We start from the raw sequence: 24710 nt of genomic DNA on the forward strand, positions 1-24710 counted from the left end.
AACACACATATGATCCCTTTCTTTGACTGCAAAATTCTGCTTCTTGCAGACTTCAATAATAGCAGAAAGACTCTAGTTTGGTATTTGAAGGCGCTTTCTTGTTTTGCCAGAAGAACAATGGTTGGTCAATCTGTTCGGAATTGTCTCATGACATAGTAAAATAATAATAATAGCCATGTGAAGAATTTTTACAAGAATTGATGGACAATTTTATGAAAAATAGTGTTTATTGTCGTTAGTGCATTCTCAAACAGTTCGTAAAGGACATAGGTTCTTCCATTTTTTAAATTATTAGACAGCAACAATGATGTATCATAATCTGTTAAGAGATGCTATGGCTAAAGGAGTCTTAATTAGATGAAACATGTACCAAAGAATGTTTAATATATTTTAATATTGAATGTGTTTTCAATTATAAAGTGAAATGTATCGATTGTGTGGTCCATTAAACGTAACGCTAGTTCTTAATTTAAACTGTATCAATACGGATCTATATGAGGAAGTTTGTAAATTGTAATGTCAGCCTCATGTCAGTAGATTTACTGGCATGTAAAAGAACTCCTGCGGGACTAAATTCCAGCACCTTGGTGTCTTTGAAAACCATAAAAGTAGTTAATGGGACATAAAGCAAATAACATTATTTATTATTATTAGGATTATGAAGAAGTGTTAAAATGTTTAGCAGACTTTTAATTTGCACTAGGAGTAGCAAAAGAAGGATGAGTCACTGCATTAATCGCAAAATTGAAAGCAAACTCCTCCAGTGTGTGGTTATCACACTGTTGGTGTGACTGCAAAAAGTGGATTCATGTCCGTTTCTTCTACCACCATGCAAAAGGTGTAAGGAAACTTGAAATGAACATTTCTAAATATCTCCCTCAATATTAGGATTATGAAGAAGTGTTAAACAACAGAAACTTTTTAAAATTTAATTTATAATGTATAATTTATACAAAATCTTGATAGGATGAAGTTCATGGTCTCCAAATATATACAGGATGTCTTTCTAGCTATCAGTATCTTAAGCCTACCTTGCTTGACTCGGCAGCTGTCTTCCCTTTAAATAATCAGCAATGGCTTGGTTTTATCAAAACATAAATATGAAGTTATTGATTTATCGTATTCTTAAGTGCCAAAATGCTGATGTATTAATTATACTCTACTAAGCGATACTTTACCATCCCTTATCTAAATGCAGCTGGGTCAGAGTATATTCTATTCCTCTCCATTTTACTCCATGTCCATATTTATGTCCCCTGGAAAGAGGGTGTCCCAGCATTTCAAAACTCTCTTAGGGAACCCCCTATTCGCCACGTGGGGGCATGCCCTAACACAGGGTTATGTGCTCAACGGCAAAACAGATGGAAGAGGATCCATTTCCAATATTACGGTTTCTCAACGGCTGTGGAGGCGGAAGAGGATAAAGCCAGTCTAGCTACAAAGACACTAGTCAACTAATTTGGAGTCTGTGGCAGTCCTTTGCAGTTTCGGAGCTTGCTAGTGCCTGTCTCACACTACATGTGCTGCGGTGAAAGGCTCTGAAATTATAGTGTGAGGACTTCCTCCCTGCAAGTTGAGGTACACCTTAAACAAAGTCATGCTTGTGGCATTTTCTCTTGCTACTCCTGCAAAAGTCCAATGGTGATGGGATAAGGATGGTGGAAGCAGATTTGAGATGAAATCGGGAGCTTCTAGTCTGGACCTGCACATTGGCAGATATGTGATGGTCGCTTTCCTGAGACTTGCTGGCTATTCAGCGATCTGGTCGTGTATCTGTGCCTGGGCAGGCTATATAGGATCACCCCTGCCCATCCCGAATGGAGAAGGCCCTAGAAAATGTGGGCTGAACAGCAGTAGCCACACTCAGATCCCAGCTGGGAAACCACACCCAAAGGGACACCTGAATTTTGCGGTTGTAAGCACAAGATAACTTTGCTTACCTATAAGATTGTGGAATGTCAGAACTTTACTAGACAGTAATACCAGACCTGAAGGACGAACAGCTTTTGTCACACATGAGCTAGCAAGGCTAAACATCGACGTTGCATTAAGTGAAACTAGATTTGCTGAATGAGGGAAAACTTGCTGAATCTAGTTCAGGCTGTACCATCTTCTGGAAAGGGAAAAATGAAGGTGAACATCGAATTCATGGTGTTAGATTTGCAGTGAAAACTCAACTGGTAAACACGCTTAGGTTAAGTCCTACTGCAGTTAATGAAAGACTCGTGACCCTCCGCATACCACTCTGTGGAGATAAATTCATCACTCTTATCTTGGACAGCTCTGAAAATTCTAAGAATCAATTCTACCATCAACTGAATACAATACTTTCCAAAGTGCCCACCATGGATAAATAATTATTACCTTGTGACCAGTGCTACAGTGGCTAGAGATAATCGGCTATGGGGTGATGTCCTGGCCAATCAAGGTATAGGAATCTGTAATGCAAATGGATTAATTCTTCTTGGCCTGTGTGCTGAACATGAACTCGTCATCACCAACACACAATTCCGTTTACCAACCAGATACAAGACTACATGGATGCAGCCATGTTCAAAACACTAGCACCTCATTGACTATGTCATAACTCGACAATGTTACAAGAAACACGTCCTCATCACAAAGTCAGCTAGAAACATCGATGACTGTTGGACAGATCATAGACTTCTTATCAGCTGACTCAGAATTTTGGTGTGCCAGAAACCACATACTTGTTTCACAAACCCTTAAAGGAAGTAATTTAATACCGCAACTTCAAAATGAAGCTGTTACTAAAGAATTCCAAAATGCCATAACAAAGCAACTACTTCCAATCCAATCAATACCAAGGATGTAGAGCTGGAATGGGCCACACTTCAAACTATCATCAAAGATTGGCAGAAAAAACAATTGGCTAGAAGAAAAGGAAGAGAAATTACTGGTTTGATCATTATTAAATATTCTGAAACTAATTAGAAATAAATAAAAAAGAAGCCTACTTATCCCTTACACAAGACTCTTCCTCTGTAGTGAAAAAGCATGTTTCCAAGAACTTAACTCTCCAAGTGCTGATTGTTTCACTCTTGCTTGTTTAAAGGGGCTTAACATCGAAGGTCATCGGCCCCGTTTCACTCTTAAGTGCTGAGCATTCTTAAGGCAGCTGGCAGATACATTAAAAAAAAATTATAATAAATACAAATTTGTAACTACATATGGCATATTATATATCAATTTGTTCAGGAAGAATTAGAGAATAAGATAATAGTAGGATATTTTACTTACAAGTATCCAGTAAAACTATAATGGATGATTAGTCATATTAAAAAAATCAAAAGATATTCCAATTTTTGAGGTTGGTCACAAGCGCTACATTATCTGAAATTAAATTCCAAGATGTACGAAATGTGCCAAATTTCATTACAAGCACAATGATATATAATAATAGAAACTTCAATGAGTAATAAAAAAAAGTCACAGGTAAAAAGTCTAACCATATCACTTGTCACAGTTTTTCAATCACATATATACATAAGTAGAAAGTCATCTTTTCTTCTTCATAAGATCAAAAACTTTTTTTTACAAGCCACCAGTCTGCTTTGCGATATCCTGAAAAGTAAAAGAAAATGAAAAAAGAATTAGTAATGCCCTGTTTTGATTTTTTGTAATAAATATGTATACATATATATGAATTATTAGCGTACCTAATCGGAATCGGCTTCTTCGCAGGTTGCTTTCCTATTTTCCCGTTTGGTTGCCCTCCAAAAGTGTTCCGATTGGTTGTAGCAGGTAGGATGTACTCCTGAATTGCACCCTGGGCACCAATAGCAGCTTCTTTTGGTCATGCTCATTCTAGAGCAAGTTAGCTTCGTTAGTGTGTGCTTCATGTCTCTGGCTCGTCCTGGAGTTGGTTCAGGTTGCAGGTTGTCTCTGTCTTGCTCACCATATGCTAGAGCTTCTAAAACACTCTCAGTAAAGCTGCATCTGTTTTCTGGATTTGTCATGTTGAGTTTATACAATATGTAGGCGTTCAGTGGTGCCATATCCAAGAAATTCTCAAAAATCTTTCTCCAATATTTCCTAGTCATGGTACAGGGATTTATCTTTTACATGCACAGCCCCCATATGCAAGTTATATTCATTTATTAGGGTGGGTTTTATTGCTTCAATACCATTTTTGCTGCTACAGATAACTTGGTCATCTGCAGGAAAGGCTGTTGAAATGAGGTACACCGGTTTTCTTGTTTTCTTCTGTTTCTATCCCACAAGTAACAATTTTTGTTTCATATAATAAACTGTTTCTTTTGGTCCCAGTTTACTTTCAATTACTTCTTTTAGACAGATCTGTAGAATTTTTGTTCACTGTGCTAGTTACATATGTTAGATTGCTGTAAAGTTTTTCTGCCAAGGGAAGTTTATTGTACTAATTATCAGTCTACAAGTGGTATTACTTATTCAGGAGTTGACACTTATTCAGTAAATGCAAAACCACCTTTTGAGTAAAAGCTTCATCTACCCCATCCCGTACAAAATCTTTGCCGTTCTATAGCTCAGAGTGTGGAACATTAATTCGTCCGGCTATCACACAGCTCAAACTTTTTAATACTGAACTGAGTGTGTCTCTTGTTGGGTAAATACTGTATGAATGCACACCAGTTCTTCATACCAATCATAGATTCATCTGTGGAGATGTTTTGAAAGGGTATGAAAATTTTTTTGAAGGCTTCATTCATCATATTGTAAAAGGGTCTGACTTTATACCAGGGGTCATAACCAAGTTGGTCTTTGGGTGTCTCTTTTAGTTGGCTGATGTGGAAATTTGCCCGAAGTGCTTGAAATCTATTTAGGGACATATTCTCTTCAAGAAACGGGATTCTCTGTGATTTAGCATATGTCCAGTAATGTTTATAGTTTTTCTTGTAAGTAAGGCCCATATTGATTATAACTGCAATAAACTTCTCCATCTCTTTTTTTGTGACATCAACCCATCTTCGAAGCCTACTGTAGGGACTTAGGGTACCTGCTGTTATTCTTTAATCTATTTGCTCATGGGCATAAGCATTTGCTTCCCTAACAAGTAAGGACCACATAAGATCTGTAAAAACGGAGATAAAAGTACACTACTGGTGAACTATTTCTATTAGGAAAGTTTCTTACTCCAGCATTTCTTACTTGGAAATTATTAGTTATATCAAATGCTGGTTCAGGAGGATTACCCCTCACCCAATGTCCTTTGTCATTATTAGGCCTACGAGGTTGATTAGGAGCTGGTTGAGAGTCATCATCAGACTCGGAGAGAATTTGTTGTGGTGGGTCATTAGGTCTAGATGTGCCTGGTAGGGTTAGCACGTTTGGATTGTGTACAACATTACTTGACACATCACTGTAGTCATGGGTATCTAAATTAGGGTCATATTCTTCCCCACTTCCAGAAGAAAAGTTATCTAATGATAAATCATCAGAAAAATCTTCTACATTACGAATGTTGTCTTCACTTTCATCACTCCCAAGCTCCTCCAGTGCTTCTCTAATGGCATTTGAACCACTTAGTTCACTTATGCTGATATTATAATAATCATTAAACTAAAATAAACCAATTAAAATAGAGTAAATCAGCCACGCAATCATCACAAATCGGCTAGCAAACAATAACCTTCAAACGCTCAAAGCAACAGCACAGTTTGAGTAGATGTAAACAAAGACCAGTTCACAGCTGACAACATCGCCACTTACTGCTTTCCTTCCCCAACCAAAGACCAACTGCACTGCCTACCAGATAGAAAATTTTATTTTGCAGCGAGAATATTCGTAAAATCGATTATTATACCGATTTTATGAGGTATATAGATTTTACGAATCGTCTCACTGCGAGATGATAGCACTTGGGCTGGAATCCGAATCGTCTTGTAGCAAGACAATGGCACTTGGAGGGTTAAGATGAAATGTCAGGCTGATATAAGACATATAAAAACAAATGGTGGCAGCAGAAAGCCAAGGAACTCCAGAATTTGTCTGATACCAGAGACCTTCAGAATTTCTACGACAAACTAAAACTTTTTGGGCCCTCTCGCTCTTCATCAAGTGCGCTGAAAGCCGTTGACAATAACACCATTCTTACAGGCAGTCAAGACGTATTAAGATGCTGGAAAGAACACTTCAGCCTACTTTTAAATCGAAGCTCAACTACTGCCGAAGACTTCCTCCAACATGTGCCACAACATCCTCTGCAACTGTGGATGGCAGCACAACCAACTTTCCATGAATTCACCAAAGCCCTCAAAAGTATGAAACCAAGAAAATCTTCCAGACTAGATAACATCCCTTTGAAACTTATTCAAAGTGGAGGACTATCTTTGAAGACCAGGATTTTCTCCCTAATTCTTGTAATATGGGAAACACAGAAGGTGCCTGTCTACATGAAAAATGCCACCATATTAACCATTTTCAAGAAAGGTGATCGAGGTATTTTTCGCAATTATCGTGACATTTCCCTACTATCCATAGCAGGAAAAGTTCTGGCAAGGATTTGGTTGAACCATCTGCAGACTGTCTCTGAAATGATACTGACCGAGTCTCAGTGTGGGTTTAGTGCCTCAAGAGGTACCATTGACATGATCTTTTGTGCTAGACAAATCCAAGAGAAATGCAAAGAACAACAAATCCCGCTTCTTTTAGTATTTTATGATCTGAAAAAGGCCTTTGATTCTGTTCCTAGAGAAGCTATGTGCATGTTATTATGACACTTTGGCATTCCTGACTATTTTGTAGGCTTAATCCAGGCTCTTCATAATGGAATGGTTGGACGAGTTCTTCACCTGAATGAACTATCAGAAAAATTCCCTTTTACAAATGGTCTTACGCAAGGCTTCGTTCTTGTCCCCACCCTTTTCGCCCTGTACTTGACAGCCATGCTACACAAGACTTCTGCTGTTGACCATGTAGGTGTGGAAATTAAGTTTTGGTATGATGGCAGACTGTTCAACCAAACCAGGCTCCGTTCTCAGAGATTGACACACAATACTCGCATAATGAAGCTTCAATATACTGATAACAATGTAACAGCTGTCCATATGGCTGAGAAGCTTCAAACATTCATCAGCTGTTTTCAGGAAGTTTATGAACAATTTGGTCTGACCATCAACGCCCATAAGACTAAAGTATTTGCACAGCCGGCCTGAACTAAATGTCACCATAGCAGGAACACCCCTTGAACAGGTAGACCAAATCACCTACCTTGGTAGTATTCTAACTACACGCTGCAACTCAGAAAAGGATGCGGAAAATAGAATGCGCTCTGCCCATGCAGATTACAGCTGCCTCTCCCAATGAGTTTTCTTGAATAAGGATCTCAAGATATATACTAAACTAACGGTGTACCAAGCTGTAGTCATAACAACATTACTGGACACTCTACCATCTACCATCATGACAAAAAAAAAAAAAAACGCTTCTATCAGCAGAAATTTAGATCCATCATGAAGATCAAATGGGATGACTACCTACATAAACAATGTGGCAGTTCTTGACAAGGCGCATATGAACAGCATAGAAGCCCTCATCATCACTCATCGGCTTAGATGGGTTGGTCACATCCGGCATATGAATGATAGGAGATTGCGTAAACAACTTCTCTGTGGTGAGATTGGTCATGGCAAAAGACCTCGAGGTACTCCTTTGAAACGTTATAAAGACCAGCTTAAGAAGACTATGGCCGGGCTGAGTGGCTCAGACGGTTGAGGCGCTGGGCTTCTGACCCCAACTTAGCAGGTTCGATCCTGGCTCAGTCCGGTGGTATTTGAAGTGCTCAGATGCGTCAGCCTCGTGTCGGTAGATTTACTGGCACGTAAAAGAACTCCTGCGTGACTAAATTCCGGCACCTCGGCGTCTCCGAAAACCGTAAAAGAGTAGTTAGTGGGACGTAAAGCAAATAACATAATAAGAAGACTATGAATAACACCAACATAAATGCTAACATCTGGGCAACAACTGCACAAAACCGTGCTCTTTGGCACAAAGCTACTGCAGAAGGTGTCTCAATGTTTGAACAGGCACTTCACAGACAAGAAATTTGAAACCCAGGAAAAGCGGAAAGCTGCGCCCTCCACCCACCTTTAAATATGACCTGTGTAGTAGCATGTTTCATGCGAAGATAGGCTTTATCAGTCATCAGCGACATCTCCACAGAGTCAAACAGACTTTAAGAAGAATTGCAGGAGAAAAATGTATTCTCGGAAAAGAGTAGGGGCCGTTGCTGACGACTCCATGTACCTTTCCATATCTTGGTGCTTTATGCTGTTCTTTACTAGCTCCATCTCTCGAAATCCGATTCGTTGTCAACTTCTCCTTCCTTTCATTGGTGGCCTAATTCCATAGCTGAATTTGACATTGTTTCTTTATTCATATGTTCAAAAATGAAATGGAAGCAAATAAACAATCATCTGCTATGCAGATGATACCATGATACTTGCTGACAATTCAGGACCTTCCATTTCATTTTAATAGCATCAGCACAGTAAGTAAGGGGTTTGGTCTAAAATAAACGTTCAGAAAATAAAATTGTGGTAATCATCCGGCAGAAAAATCATGAACACTGTTATCACCCTGGAAGGAAACACCATTAAAAGAGTGTCAATTTTCAAGTACCTAGGATGCTGGTTAACACAAAATCAAAACGAGAATAGGCTTTACAAGAAGTGTGTTTTTGAAATAAACACATCTTGTTTGCAACCCCAAACTCCAATTTAAAACTTGTCATATTATGAAGTGTTGTATTACGGGTGCTACTTTACAATGTCGAAGGATGGACACTGAAGAAGGATACACTTAATTTTTCCCTCTGTAGAGTGTAAACTAAAGACTTTGTCAACAAACTGAATGTAGGCCTTTGCAATATTCAAGTTCCAACAGGTAGACTTCATCACCTATCTCATTGTTGCAAACTGCAGGAAAGCAGTCTATTCTGGCCACAATATCTGAAATAACGAATACAACATGATGCAACTGATCATAGGAGGCTAGATAGAAGGGAAACATGGGTGAGGCAGTAAATATTATCCTGGTTGCAGAACCTCCAATGATTGATTGACGTCCATGATTTGGCTGTGGGAAGCATGTAATAGGAAGAATTACTTCATGATTGTGGCCAACATTTTGTGGGGAAGAATCTATTTTTATCAATTTAATCACGCAACTTTTCTATCTTTATTTTGTTCCATTTGCTTTCATTTTCTCATTTTTATTTCTCCTTGTTTTTCACCAAGATCACTTCTGTTCAGACCACTGTGTAATTATGGTTAATGTTCCAACTCCTTGGCTGAATGGTCAGTTTAGTGGCCGTTGGTTCATAGGGTTTATTGTTTCATTCCAAGCTGGAATTTTAGCCACATCCAGTTAACTCCCCTGGCTCGGGGACTGGGTGTTTGTATCTGTCTTAATACACTTCTCTTCATTTATAAACATCACACCACATCATGAATCACCATAAATGAAATATTTTAGTATATCCTCCATAGGGTTGGTGTTAGAAAGGGCAAATTAACTAATATTTTAATGGAAATTACAAAAATCATTGTTGTGCACAAAGTAGTCCTATGTATGGGTAAATGACCATAACAGATTGAAGTGACTAATGCAACTTTTCTTTCATATTTCAGGAATAGATGTTTACGGACTTCACCATCTTTACAGCTTAAGACATTTTTATCAACTAGTAAGGATGAGTCTGGACACAGTGACTCGTCAGATGATGAGAAAGAGACAAATAGAGGTGTAAATAATAAAGATGCTTTGAAAAGGCTCAATTTTCTTCTGCAATCTATGGTGAAGGTAAATTATTATTCTCATGCTGACTTCCATAAATGTTCAGATCAAAAAGCCAGTAAAACTGGGTTTACGTTAAGTATAGAAAACAGATAAGAATGGGTTGATAATACATGCATAAGAGGAAGTAAACATCACCCACAAATTCAGAATCTTTGGCTGAAGCCATCCTCAATGAAGGACAGAGAATTAATAGTACTCTATTGTTGAAAATTAGATGTTGCAGTGAGGAAAGAGAGGGGAGGATAGGTTAGTGGGGAGAGAGAGAATATGAAATAGAAGTAGTTAACTGAAATCCAGCTCCTTGGCTGAATGGTCAGCGTACAGGCTTTTGGTTCAGAGGACCCCAGGTTTGATTCCAGGCTGGGGATTTTAACTGCTTATGATTAACTGCTTGGGCTCGGGGACTGGGTGTTTGTGTTCATCTTAATGTACTTTGCTTCTACATTCAACACACCACAGAAACAGGCAGTAGTCTATACATCACTCCACATAAGGTTGGTTGGCATTGGAAGGGACATCCAGCAGTAAAACTTGAGCCAGATTCAACTTGTGTGCCAACCCAGTAGATTAAGAAAAAGACCAGGAAGAACAAAAAGTGGTTATCTGATGTTCAGGCTGGGTGGGTCCCCAGACTGAACCACCTGATATCCAACTTCAGAATCTCTAAGGATGAGAATATGAGATCAATCAATCACTACTGATCTGCATTTAAGGCAGTCGCCTAGGTGGCAGATTCCCTATCTGTTGTTTTCCCAGCCTTTTCTTAAACGATTGCAAAGAAACTGGAAAATTATTGAACATTTCCCTTGGTAAGTTATTCCAATCCCTAACTCCCCTTCCTATAAATGAATATTTGCCCCAATTTGTCCTCTTGATTTCCAACTTTATCTTGATATTGTGATCTTTCCTACTTTTAAAGACACCACTCAAACTTATTCGTCTATTGATGTCCTCCCACGCCATCTCTCCTCTGACAGGTCGGAACATATCATTTAATTGAAATAATAACAGTAAGTTATTTATTAGACCACCTAATCAATACAAAGTCTAGTCTTGGATGATTTACATAAATTTGTTAACTAATAGTGGTACATGTTTTGCCTTCCCTGAAGGCATCATCAGTCATAGTCTTAACCTTAAATTAAAAAATAAGCATCTAAATAACATGTAATAATGAAATGAATTTTAAAATCTTAAGGAGATTTGAAGTAAAATAACATAAAAAATAACAATGATGGTTTAAAAAATACAATGTGATGAGATATAATAGTGGAAGTATTAACAAAATTAACATTAGAAGGCTGCTAAAATAAGTGCAATGGATAAAACAACAGATTGTTATACAACAAGTAGTAAGATTGCATAAAAATAAAGTTGATAGTCTGGCGGTTATAATTAGACAATGGCGAAAAATCGTATATAATCAAAGTAAAGAAGAGAGAATAAAAGTCAAAGGTTGGTCGAGAGATCCGAAGTTAATCATAATCTTGAAGATAAAAGACGAAAGTCAGAGGCATATGGTGAAGTTGTAGAACACGTTGAGGATATGAAGTTGTAGAATAGAAGTTGAACAGTTTCAAATAGGATCTCTATGGACAATCTCAACATTTGAAGTAATGCTCAAATATTGCAAGTTGTGAGTTTGTAGATATTCTAGTTGAAAAGGCATATAATAGTAGAATCTGTAAAAGGAAGCAAGAAACGTAGAGTTAATTGTGTGAAAAGATATTTGAAAATATTGAAGTAGAATCGTGTGCACTTACCATTTGACGGTGACGAAGATAGCTTGTAACGTTATGAGTTAGAAGTATTTGCAACAGTAGACTTCTTGCTACGTGTGTTATAGCTGAAGGTTTGTGTTGGAGGGGGATCTGTTTGCATTGACGTAACTATTGGCTTGTTTGTAGTATTTGGAGGGGGACTGCTATTGGTGGGAGGGAAGGAAGAGAGTGTATTACTGTGGGTGTTGTATCGGTGTAAGGCCATTGGAGGGAGCGATGTTATGGTGGGTGTGGCTAAGGGTTTATTGGTTGTATTTGAATTAGAGGTACTTGCGGTGGGGGGAAGGGAGGGGGGTATATTAGCTGTAGAGGAGGTGGGAACGCTAATTGATTTGAGGTTGAAGATTTTTAAGAATATGTTGGTGAGGGGAGTTGATTCTCGTAATAAAATAAGGATCTGTTCATACAAGGGGCTTTTTTTATCAATAGTGTCATTTAGGTTCTTATCTTTATTAAAATATTGGTTGAGGAAAATAAATAAGTTTTCATATTCTGTCATGAGTTTACTTGTATCGACTCTTTTTAGGATATGGAGGTCTTGTTCTATTGTGGTGAATTTATGCCCTGTGTCCCTCATGTGGTTGGCCATTGCGGAGAATTTGTTGTGTCTTTGGGCATTGTAATGCTCAGCGTATCTGGTGGAGAAGCTGCGGCCAGTTTGGCCAACATAAGAAAATTTACATGTAGAGCATTTCAATCTGTATATTCCTGATCCAGAGTAACTATTGTCTGTGATCTTAATAGAGTTGTGATTAAAGAATAAATTATGATTAGTGTTTTTTGTTGTGTAGGCTATTTTTATTTCGTGCTTCATTAATGAATTGGTTATCGGATAAATACTATGGTTAGTGAACGTGAATTTAGCGTATTTTGGTTTGACGGGTTTCAATGGAGTTAAATTTGTAGCTAGTTTCAGTTTGGTTTTATTAATGATTTTATCAATCATACTCGTGTTAAATCCATTGAATTTAGCTATTTCCTTAATGAATAGTAATTCTTTTTTTAAATTAATAGAGGACATAGGGATCTTTAATGCTCTATATATTAAACTGTGATAAGTGGCTTTTTTATGTGAGTCGGGATGTAAAGAATCATTTTTTATGGTTGTTGGAGAAAAGATGGGTTTTCTGTATATTTGGAAGTCAAATTTGTTCAATGCTCGTGTGATTTTGATGTCTAAGAAGTTCAAAGAGTTATTGAACTCATCTTCTTTAGTGAATTTGATGTTATTATCTAAGTTGTTGAGAAATGATAGTATGTTATTGCTGTTGTTGATTTGTTTATCAATGATAGCTATGGTATCGTCAACATAGCGATGCCAAAGACAGAGTCCGTTGATGTTATTAATAATCTTACTATGTTCGAGATTATCTAAGTATATATCGGCTAGTATTCCAGATAACGGGTCTCCCATCGCTAGACCTTCTTGTTTGTAAATTTTCTTATTGAAGGTAAAATAGTTGTTGTCTAAAACAAAATTAAGTAATTTTAACCATTCATCAATTTCGATTTTACTCATTGTGCCATGTTTCAACAGATTGTTTTTTATGATGTTAATAGTATTGTTGATAGGGATATTAATATACATGTTGGTGATGTCAAAAGAACATAAAACGTGGTTTGGTTGTGGACTGAACTTATTTAGGGAATTACAAAGTTCGATCGAGTTCTTTATGGGGTTGGAGTTGTGAAATTTGAAATGTTTTTCAGGAATTTGTGTAGGAATTGAGAAGTTTTATAGGTAGGACTATTTATACTATTAATTATAGGCCGAATGGGGACATCCTTTTTATGAATTTTGGGCAGTGATCTGACTGTAGGTAATTTTGGGTTCATTACAGTTAATTTCTGACAATCTTGATCATTTAAAATGAAGTTAGAATTTTTAAGAAGGTTCTTTAAGTTACGCTGTACTTGGTTTGTTGGATCTTTGTTAATTAAGGTATAGGTATTGTCTGAAAAAATTGATGCCTGCTTGGCCATCAGATGATATAGATGTTGATAAAGAGACAAAGTCTCTCATAGTGCATTGGCACCGCCGGTTGCTACAATTAGCCTACGCAGTGGCCTCCACGGTATGCACTAGCCAGCGTCTTGGTAGGTGTGCTAGGTACCAACTGATGAGTCCAGCTGAGCACACGGGGGCGAAACGCTGGCAACCAGGAATGAGTTAGCTGGAAAATTTATAATGTCCAATAAAGGACCATTTATATTGGTATGGTAAAAAGGAAGTCGGTGGATGATGTAATTGGTAACATAATGATGGTTAACTGGAAGGTGGTTGGAGGGTGACGATGGCATAAATTAACAGGTGATTGTTGAAAGTGCAGTGAGGTTGACATGGTATATGTTTAGAGATGGGAATGGCAACATAAGTGTCTGTGGCATGGAATCTAAGGGATAGTATTGTAACGTGTTGGCAGGGTAGATGAGTAAATAAATTAGTACAGAACCTGGTAGTGTCCCATTTCTACGATTTATTAACTAGGCACCACAGTTACAGATTTACACACACACTCTCTCTCTCTCTCTCTCTCTCTCTCTCCCTCCAATGACATACACACAGAGTCATCGATTATTTACACTACATTCACTCAGTCACACTCGTTAGCGCTCTCGCGGCCCACAGCCTGCACGTCAGTCTCACCGGTCGGGATAGTTCCGCTGTTCACTCAATCTGTCGAAATCAGTTCGCAGTCTGCACACGTTGGCACCCGGTGTTCCCTTCGCGCTGCTCTTGAACACCCAAGGTTCTTCTCCAGCAGCCGGCCTCAAGGGACTCACATACATGACATCAGAGAAACAGGAACGAGTCCTCGGCTCCAACAGGCAGATACTCCATCAGGCTGACATCTCGGCCCACGCTATCACTGACTGCGCTCTTCGCTAACTCACACCACCGAACTCAATCTCGCTCTCATTCACTCACTAACTAACTCTAATTCTCACTCACTGCAGGCAGGTCGTTCCTCTCTTATATACCTGCGCTGGCCCTTCTAGAATCGTGTGGATGCTCGATGGATCCAGGAACCTCGCGAGATGGAACACTCCAGATGAATAGTCGAGTAATTTCCATTGTCCCATGCAGCGCGACCATGGATCAAGAGAGAAGGGTCGGCCCAGCGCTTAAGTGTTGCTCGCGATTAGCGCGGTCGAGCATAAGGGGGCTGGGGTGACGGGTGACGAGCTCGGCCTGTAGCAAGTTGGCATGGCGGACGCTATAACCATTACAGTATGCTATTTGTATGTCAATAGTAATTGTAATATGAGAATTGGTGGAAATAAGATTTAGTGGTCTATTTGAGATAAGAGTGTCTAAACGCTATAACCATTACATTGCCCCCTCCTTAAGGCTGCTTGTCCCGAGCTGCTCCACGATACTCTGCAAGGCGATTTGTTCGGTTGGCCACCACCTTTCCACGGGGGATCCACTGGGTCCGGTCGACGGTGTCCTCGTCCCCATTGGTAATGATCAGCAAGTCCTCGCATGGCAGCTGGATTTTCGGTGGTTTTCCTTTCATCCACACCCGCGTCTACTTTCAGGGCTTGAGCGCCTTCGTAGTCCTCTGGTGTGATGCCCGGGACTGGTTTGCTCGCCCCAGATTTAGCCCTGCTGAATTTCCTTTTCTTCCGGGGTGCGGAATTCGATGTTCGTACCGGCACGCAGCTTCGTGCCAGAACAAGTGTCCTGGTCAGGTGGCGTTGTCGTTCATTGGTCATCGGTTCGTCTTCCATTGCTGCTCCGTCTCCTAGTAGGGGTCCCTCCAGTCGTGCCATTGCAATCGCTGCCTCTGTCTCGTGGGCCATTGTCAGAGCCTCTTCGTAGTTCTGTTTCTTGCCGATCGTCCTCCCTGGACGGATCTCAGCGCCACGTAGTTTATCACAGGCCTCAGCCGCCTCGAGCTTGGTGTCACCTAGCGATAACTCTTCCACAATCACGTCGCCTAGTCGCTTGATTTTGGCGTCGATTATCCACGGCGTTATATCTGTGTGCTGAGTCCTCTCCTGCGACTGGACTCGGTAGGTGGCTCTCGGTTGGTGGACACCGCAGCGTACGTCGAGCACTCCCACAACCTCCTCGTTGGTCAAACTTGGCTGGGGGCTGCATTGAACTATCATCTTCTGTACACGTAGTCCAGCAATCGGGTATTCGGCACTCTTCTTGGACGTTGATCCGGTCTCGAACTGGGTCCGGCATGTTCTCTTGGAAGTAATCCCGTCGTCCTGTAGGGTTTCCAACTTCACGATGGTGGAGCCGCCATCGCTGCTAGCAGGATTCATTCGCGTCTCCATAGCCATCGTTTCTGCACGCAGGGCACTCACTTCTACCGCTGGGCCTCGAACTCCAGATTCCACAACCGTGAGCATCTCTTCGAACCCCTTCTCGTCCAGTTGGTTGTCATTCTGCACATCGTCGTTGTCGACCTCGGTTTCGAGAGAGCGCACTTCGTTTTCTGAATTTAACTGCTCGCTCTTCCGTTCACTTGAGTCCGTTTTCATTTGGTCCGGGTTTGATCTCCGCTCAGATCTCAGTTCACTAATGAGTTTGCCATAACCAGATAAAATTTTATTTTCAAGTTCACTTGCTTAGAAAAATCTGGAGCTGTTCGGAATTCATTTCACTAGTAGAAATTTCTGTCGACTACAAAATACGCTACCAGGTACTCGATTCTGACACCAGTTGTAACGTAAGAGGTTATGCACTAGTTTATCACACTTGTCCATCCCACTTCTGACGCCAGTTGTAACGTGTTGGCGGGGTAGATGAGTAAATAAATGAGTACAGAACCTGGTAGCGTCCTATTTCTAAGATTTTTTAACTAAGCACTACTATTACATATTTACACACACACACACACACACAATAGCCGAGCTTACAACTTACACAAGTACACTTACACGGTTCGCACTCTGCCTTAGTTTCTCATGTTCCATCTACAATGACACACACACAGAGTCACTCAGTCACACTCGTTAGCGCTGTCGCGGTCCACAGCCTACACGTCAGTCTCGCAGGTCGGGATAGTATCCGCTGTTCACTCAATCTGTTGAACTCCGTTCGCAGTCTGCACACGTCAGCATCCAGTCTTCCTTCGCGCTGCTCCCGAACACCCAAGGTTCTTCTCCAGGAGCCGGCCTCAAGGGACTCACACACACGACATCAGAGAAACAGAAACGAGTCCTCGACTCCAACAGGCAGATACTCCATCAGGCTGACATCTCGGCCCGGGCTATCACTGACTACGCTCTTCGCTAACTCACATCAGCGAACTCAATCTCTCTCTCATTCACTCACTAACTAACTCTAACTCTCACTCACTGTAGGCAGGTCGTTCCTCTCTTTTATACCTGCGCTATCCCTTCTAGAATCGTCCGGATGCTCGATGGATCCAGGAACCTCGCGAGATGGAACACTCCAGATGAATAGTCGAGTAATTTCCATCGTCCCATGTGGCGCAACCACGGATAGAAGAGAGCGCTTAAGTGTTGCTTGCAATTGGCACGGTCGAGCGTAAGGGGGGTGGGGCGATGGGTGACGAGCTCAGCCCGTAGCAAGTTGGCATGGTGGGCGCTATAACCATTACAGTATGCTATTTGTATGTCAATAGTAATTGTAATATGAGAATGGTGAAAATAAGATTTAGTGGTCTACGTGAGATAAGAGTGTGTAAACTATAGATATGGTATGGTAATTACTGAAGGAGAAAGAAGTGGTGGTATAAGCAAATGTGGAGGATGATTAAGAGGTGGTATGGTGGAGCAATAAGAAGATTGATATTTAAGGAAAAGTGAGAAGGATATAGTTGGAAGGTGAGTGGAGCATGGTTGGTAAAGAGCTGAAGATGGAGAGATTCTGTGATATAGCTAGTATGATAAGTTGAGAGGGCACAAGGTCGGATGGCATGATTAGTGTTTGCACAGATGTTTGAATGATAAAAGTGGTAATGACAGTGTGGATGGTGGTTCAGGCTCTGTTACCTGTAAAAGGAAGATTTGGTGGTATGCTGGAGGAAAGAGTGATTGCGTTTATAGGAATGGTATGGTAAAAAGTTGAGGGATATGCGATTGGAATTTAAGTGTGGAATTTGACTATGAGCAATTTGAATGGAAGAGAAACATTGAGGAGGTGGACGATAATTTGAAATGTGGAGTTTGTCTGGCTTTGTATGTCAGTTTGATAAAAGAGGTAGTGGTGAGGTGACTGGGAGGAGAGGTTGCTTAGAGGAATGATGAAGTGACTATGAGTGGTATACGATAAGCTTATTTAGTGGTTAATAGGTTGGGCGATGGTATAAATTAATATATGATTATGGTTAGTATACGTAGGAAATGTGATGGAAAGAGAGATGGCAAGAGAGGTAGTGATGCAACAGTTCATAATTTACGGACTTGGTAATGTAGCAGTAATTAGGATGGCCCCGAGACAGTAGAATGTGTAAACGGAATGTTATAGTTGTCTCAGCATGTAGTGTACAATGTAATACTAGACATGCTGACACAACCAGGTCAAAGAAGTGGTCATATTGAAATGCTAGAGGAAGTTGCACACATACACAGAGGGTGACGTAAGTTATGAGGGTGTCAGCAAACCTCAGTAGAACAGGTTAGGCGTTAAGGGATTACAATAGCATTTTGGATAGCCGTTTAAATTTTGGGTTTGTTGACACACTCAGGGCAGAGGAGGCAGATCATTGGCCTCCCTGGTGGAGAGACGGGGTGGTTCGTGAGCAGCCTCATGTTCCTATGTCAATCGCTAAGTTAGCTGGTATTCACTAGGCTCTAACCGGCTGTTAACAGGGCCGGTGGAAGCTATTACTCCTATTAATCCATAGTATTACTGTTATCGTGAGCAGCCTTGCGATTTTCTGGTTTCCACCAAATATCTGGTAATCACCAGGCTCGACCTCGCAGTTAGCACTGCCTACAGGGCTCACTAATCCTATTCAGTTTTTTTTGTTATTATTGTAATTTTATTATTATTATTATTATTATTATTATTATTATTATTATTGTTTTTAAGGAGAGTATAAGAAGTTGAAGGAATGTACCTAGGTTGGGCAATGTTATTTTTCTCCATTAAGGATCATCAAGGTAGAAAATACTGTAGATGTGGAGAAAAATAATAATGTATAAACAAATAAATAAACTCTGTGTATTCAGTGTTCATGATGTTCAGCTCTAGTCCATTTTTGGCAAACTTGGTGTCTCATTTCTGCACTTGTTCTTTAAGAGTATGGCATTCTTCTGCAGCCAACAGGACAAACAGGACATTCTTGGTATATAGGAGTGTCCATGGATGTGGGGTTTGGATAACAGCTGTTATTGTATCCATACACAGTATGAAGAGCAGAAGCAAGAGGGTTGGACCTTGCTGGATGCTGTCCTGGATGCTGACCTGGATGGGAAAAGGAGGAGAGATCCTTGCTGGACATCACACCACAGTGCTACATTTACAATACAGGAGCTACATCCAATTTATGTACACCTCAGGAACACCATGCAGTCAGAGTGCATGCCAAATCAGTGCATGAGGAACTCTATCAAATGTCTTCTCCAAGAAGGGCATGTGGACAGGTGTGTTCTTCTCATTGTGTTTTTCTGTGAGCAGCCTGGTACCATGTATGGCATCAGTTGTCCAACTTCTCTTCAGAAAGCCACACTGATTGCATGTGATCTTGACAATGTCATGTAGGCAACAGTCAAGGATGCGCTCAAAGATTTTTCATAGTGTGACATAGCGGGTGGAATCGGTCTATAGTTCACACAGTTGCTGACGTCACCCTTCCCTTTCCAAATGGCAACTGTGGTACTGGTGGTCCAGATCTGAAGCACTGCGCCTTCTTCCGCAATCTGCTTGAACGAAGATGTCAGAAAATTCATTTGTATAAAATTGCTCTTTATATTTGTCCTTATTTGAAATGTAAATATTATAATTTTTCTGAACATATATTATAGTACTGAAAAATTTATGTTCTAGTTGTCAGTAAGTGCTTTGTCACCAACATTTATTGTCTGTATACTTCATTGCTAGTGTTAAATGGTGTCTTTCTGCCTGAATTCATTTGTATATGTATCTCATGCCTCCCAAAATTAATATTAACTATATTTCTATGATCCTGTATGTAGGCCTGCATTTCCTGATTGGATTCTGGTTAAATTTGCAAGCAGATTTTAAATATTTTCTTTCCTTTTAGGAAGAGAAGAGACCATCTTCATCTGCGTTAGATAATAAACTTGCACAACCTAAGGGGCAAGCTCGTAAGGAACGACAAATAACTGATGATGGGAAAGATATCAGTGCACCCAAACACAGAGCATCTGGTGAGTACACTTTATAATCCTTTCATAGCAATTTGAATTTCCAGATATAAAGCTAATAATGTTTAATACATTATTAAGTTTTTATACAGCAGTATTCTCGTCTATTTTCAGTAATACATGTTCTTGCAAGAAAGTATCATGGAGCATCACCATGCTCTGAGGGCTTATTGCCAAAAGAACAGCAACCGGATTGCTAATATTAGTGATGCTGCATACCATGTTATGAATATGTCCAGTACATTGCATGTCATTTACTGTATGTATTATACTACCTGATCTTTTCTTCATTCTTTATTTTTATTCCGTCTCGTGTTATCCATATTTGCTTCTCTACTTTTAGTGTTGGATTAGACATTTGTAATTTTTACTTAGGTCATGAAACCCTTTCAAAATCCAGTTGCACAAAGACCTCTGATTATGTCACGCTCATGTCATTCCAAAGATAAGCTGTCCGAGGCCTGATGTACCTCACTTTGTAGAGATTCGTTGGAAAACCACATGTGACTCTGCAGATGTCTACACAATAATCCAGGTCTATATGCTTACTAGTTCAGCAGATGATGAAGAAATCAAAAGAATATCTAAATAATAATAATTTTAAAAAATGTATTGGCTTTATGTCCCACTTACTACTTTTACGGTTTTTGTAGATGCCGAGGTGCTGGAATTTAGTCCAGCAGGAGTTCTGTTATGTGCCGATAAATCTAAATCTACGGACACGATGCTGACACATTTGAGACAGAGTCCTGCACAGCGGCTGAGCCCCTGAGTTGCTTCAGCAATAGACCACAGTGAGCTTTGAAAGGCTCGAACATGTGAAGCCCGTGACGTTACCGCACGGGCCGGTCTGGGCAGCGCTATGTCATTCGCACGTGGTGAGCCAAGGTCATCACTGTTGTAGTTCTATGGGCTGACTGCTTCAGTATCTACAGTGAACTGCTTGTCAGCGGAGTGCGTTACATTATGCTCAAGTGGAGACGATCAGGTTTACTGTGGTTTTCTGTTTGACTTCCCCATCGATCCTTTTATCAGAAACGAATGTGAACTGTGGTTCCAAAAGAAAAGAAACCGTGGCAAAAAAGTGAAATAAAAAACCATCTAGAAACTGCACAACAAGACTTCTGAACTGGTTTCGAAACTTAAAAATTAGTATTTGGTCGGTATTCAAACCTGTAGGCTCCGTGCATATAGCAATGTGCTGCTGCGGGTAGAAATTATGAGAACTACTTAGAGGCACCTTCATAAACAGCTGAGCATAAGAAGCTGGAATTTGTGATGTTTATATCCATACATTCAACAGTTTTATAGTGGCCCTTTATCGCTGAATGCCTTTCTATGTTTTTGTCTGAAGCCAGCATTAGAATATTCCCTATTTGTTGATCCGGTCATGTTTATGATGTAGATAGCTGCCGTGAAGGATCACACTGGCTTGAAGAGTAGAACCTTCTGTCCCTGTACATTCTCTATCCCTAAGTTTATTTTGACATAGTATATGATACCTACGTATGTTTTTTCAGATAATTTCTTATCTTCCTCCCTTTACAATGAATTTATCATCCTTCATAGTTTTGGCTTTACTAAAAAAAACTACTAGTGGCTGGGCATAACACAAAAACGGACCCTAATAAATAAATTAAGAATAAGAAGGAGGATCATTTTACAGTGCTGTCTTCAGATTATTATTTTTTAATGTCATAATGTTTGGGCAGAACTATATGCTTCTTGTTGGCTGTATTAATAGATACTGTGATACAGAGGTTTCCTTTATGACCACATGAAATGCATTTAAAAAAACTGTGTATCTTAGCAGTAAATCGCAAGAAGTAATTCGAGATTTATTACATTTTAATTAATACAAAATAACTCTACAAAAATTAATTTTAACCATTTTACAAATAAGTTAACAATTACAAACAAATTAGTTTAGCAATGTTTATTATTATTATTATTATTATTATTATTATTATTATTATTATTATTATTATTATTTATTATTATGGAGTTTCCGTGGTTCAGAGAGAGGTGAAAGAAGGTGATGATTGGAATGGGTCTATCTACGATATCAAAAATTAATTTAAAACTTTAAATAAAGGTTATATTTCTTTTCAGAAAATCAAACTTACAAACAGTGCATCCGGTACAATGACAGTTTTGATATAAAAAATAGAAAACCCCAGAATAGGGAATTTAACACTTTTTGGCTTCAAGCCCCTAATTTACAACTTTACAACCTCACAAATGTTGTGTTATTTAGACAAGGACAGAAATATCCTAATTCCAGAGCACTTTGCTCCAACCATTATGAATTTACGGCCTTCCAAAGTCATTAATAATATCACATAAAATCCAGAAAGAGTTTACAAACTCTCCGAATCCAACAAAAGAGACTGGCTCCCGATTTCTTACAGCCTACTCCAGGCAACATTACACAGAAATCTTACAATTTCCGGCCTCTCTAGGCCCAACCTACAATTTACAATTTTTGTACAGAGGGTTATCTATTACCCAAACTACTGGGCCCTTGTGGAAAGAAGAACAGGTTAAATTACTGGCCCGAACACAAAATGTATGGAGGCGTACACTTGCGCTCCAAGAAAACCAAGTATAAAACCCTAATTGGGTTGCGGTCCGATGATACAGATGCTAATCCCAAGCTATTGAGGTGACCAGAGTGAAAGGTTAATTTAATGCTTTACAGAAAGAGAAACAGTTACAAAATCATAGTCACCTTGAGATAAATTGAAGGATAACTCAAGAGGGTAACACACTCTCTATCCCTGATTTACAGTTTAAGACTTCATGAAATTTTACATTAGCAAGAAGTAATTTATATTTTAGAAATCAAACAGTTACATAGTTAAAGTTTAAAACCTTTCCCTCGGGTAAGTTTGTGGAGACAGCTACAAAGATAGAAAACTGGTGGCCATTACCTGGGCTGGTGTACTGCCTGGCGAAGAATGAGGTGCCCCGCGTCCTGTCTTATCATACACACACTCTCAGTAAGTCGATGATCAATAAGACAAGGTAGCTTGAAAAGCCAAAGCTTATATACCCGAGGTGATGGTTCGAGAAGGCTCTGGACTAAATCTGGACACACTCTCTCATTTTTATTGGATAGTTTTAAAACAGAAGCCTGTGATAGGCTGAAAAATAAATACAAAATTTTCTTATTGGCCAGATTCAAAAGCTTGCGGGATGAGAAGGAAGTGTTGCAAACCTTGAAATAACAAAGTAAATGAACATTAATTTAGTTGAGAAAACATAAGAACACAAAACTTCTTTAAATCACTAGTTCTTTCACCGTGCACCAGAGTGCATGACCACAGTTTTTGTAAGGACATCTATGGAGAAAAGTTCGAACTTCTTGCTGTACACCAAAACAAAATAAATAAATCCAGTCAGTTTAGGCAACTTCAAAATAATACATTACTCTGTGATTTATGAGTGACATCTTCTGATTAATGTCCCAACTTCATGCACTAGCTGTTTCAAGATTTGTATGAGAGATAGCATTCCTTAAGTGCTTCTTTTAAATGTGCGGAGTTGAGGTGTACCTCCCGGTACAATTATTATTACTATTATATACTGTACTGTACTACAGACCAAAGTGTGAAATTTTATAGTATTCTGTCACAGCCTAAGGAAATGGATTTGGAAAGGCAGCAGACAAATATAATTACAGAATAGGCCTCTATTGCGCAATCAGAATAGTTCCCAGAAATACCGTATTTTACATCCGTAAATTTATGTCCTCGTCCTGAGGTGTTGCATTTCTTTTCAAGCACACCCCTGATGGAAATGAGCTACATGCACTGTATTAAACATATACAAACCCTCATACCGGGTGAGTTGGCTTTGTGGTTAAGGGCCCGCAGCTGTGAACTTGCATCCGGGAGATAGTTGGTTCGAATCCCACTGTTGGTAGCCCTGAAGATGGTTTTTTGTGGTTTCCCATTTTCACACCAGGCTGTACCTTTATTAAGGCCATGGCTGCTTCCTTCCAATCAATTCCTAGCCCTTCTATCCCATAGTCGCCATAAGACGTATCTGTGTCGGTGTGACGTAAAGCCACTAGCAAAAAAAAAATTTAAAAAAATTCAAGCCCGGGCCTACGAGGAAGGCAGCTACTAGTGCCAACCGTTATATTACAGAGGCAGGCTTTATTATATTATAAATACAGATACACAATATAAATTATTGGTGATTTTAAGTGATTCAGAATTTTTCTTGTCATGCAGAATTTTTGATAGTGTACATGCAGTTTTGTAATCAGGAATTTCAATAGGTCCAACATCAAGCCTGAGCCTTTTTACCAGAAAAAGTTCCTTTACTTTCTTCCCCCTGTTGTATATATTTCCCTTCGTTTGAGATGGGAGGTCGAGACCATTCACAGTCGATCAGTAAGCAAAGTGACATGTTCTGAGCAAACTGCATAACAGCTGAAATATGCTTACATTTCATGGAAACAGTTATTTGCCTTCATGAAATAATAAGAATTGTTACCAAGGCCTTCCTTAGAAAAAATGGTTATGTTTAAAATTAATTAAAATTAAAAATTAATTGCCTTCCTAGCAGCATTAACTTATGGTAACATGATATCATATTAGAAATAGACCAAGGATATTTTTCTGAAGACAGCATTGTTGAATGTATATATGAACATTAATGTCGTTCTCAACCACTACTAATACATAAATTACTATGTTGCCTCTATCGTAAAACGGTAGGATATCTAGTGAACCAATGTTTCTTATTTATCACATTTGCATTTATTGCTGTTGCTATTTCCTGCTAACTGTTTTTCTTCTA

The 24710-nt window shown here is 39.4% G+C and overlaps 1 protein-coding gene across 1 annotated transcript in view; it reads left to right on the top strand.

Moving 5' to 3' along the window:
- mRpS31 (mitochondrial ribosomal protein S31) overlaps positions 1–24710 on the top strand; it is a 71201-nt gene that overhangs the window by 4853 nt on the left and 41638 nt on the right. The window contains exons 2-3 of the mRNA XM_067152924.2: positions 9630–9801; positions 19775–19901. Coding sequence (XP_067009025.2) covers positions 9630–9801; positions 19775–19901 — 299 coding nt within the window. The remainder of the gene's footprint in view (positions 1–9629; positions 9802–19774; positions 19902–24710) is intronic.

This window comes from Anabrus simplex, chromosome 8, assembly GCF_040414725.1.
Source record: "Anabrus simplex isolate iqAnaSimp1 chromosome 8, ASM4041472v1, whole genome shotgun sequence".
NCBI classification, from domain to species: Eukaryota; Metazoa; Arthropoda; class Insecta; order Orthoptera; family Tettigoniidae; genus Anabrus; species Anabrus simplex.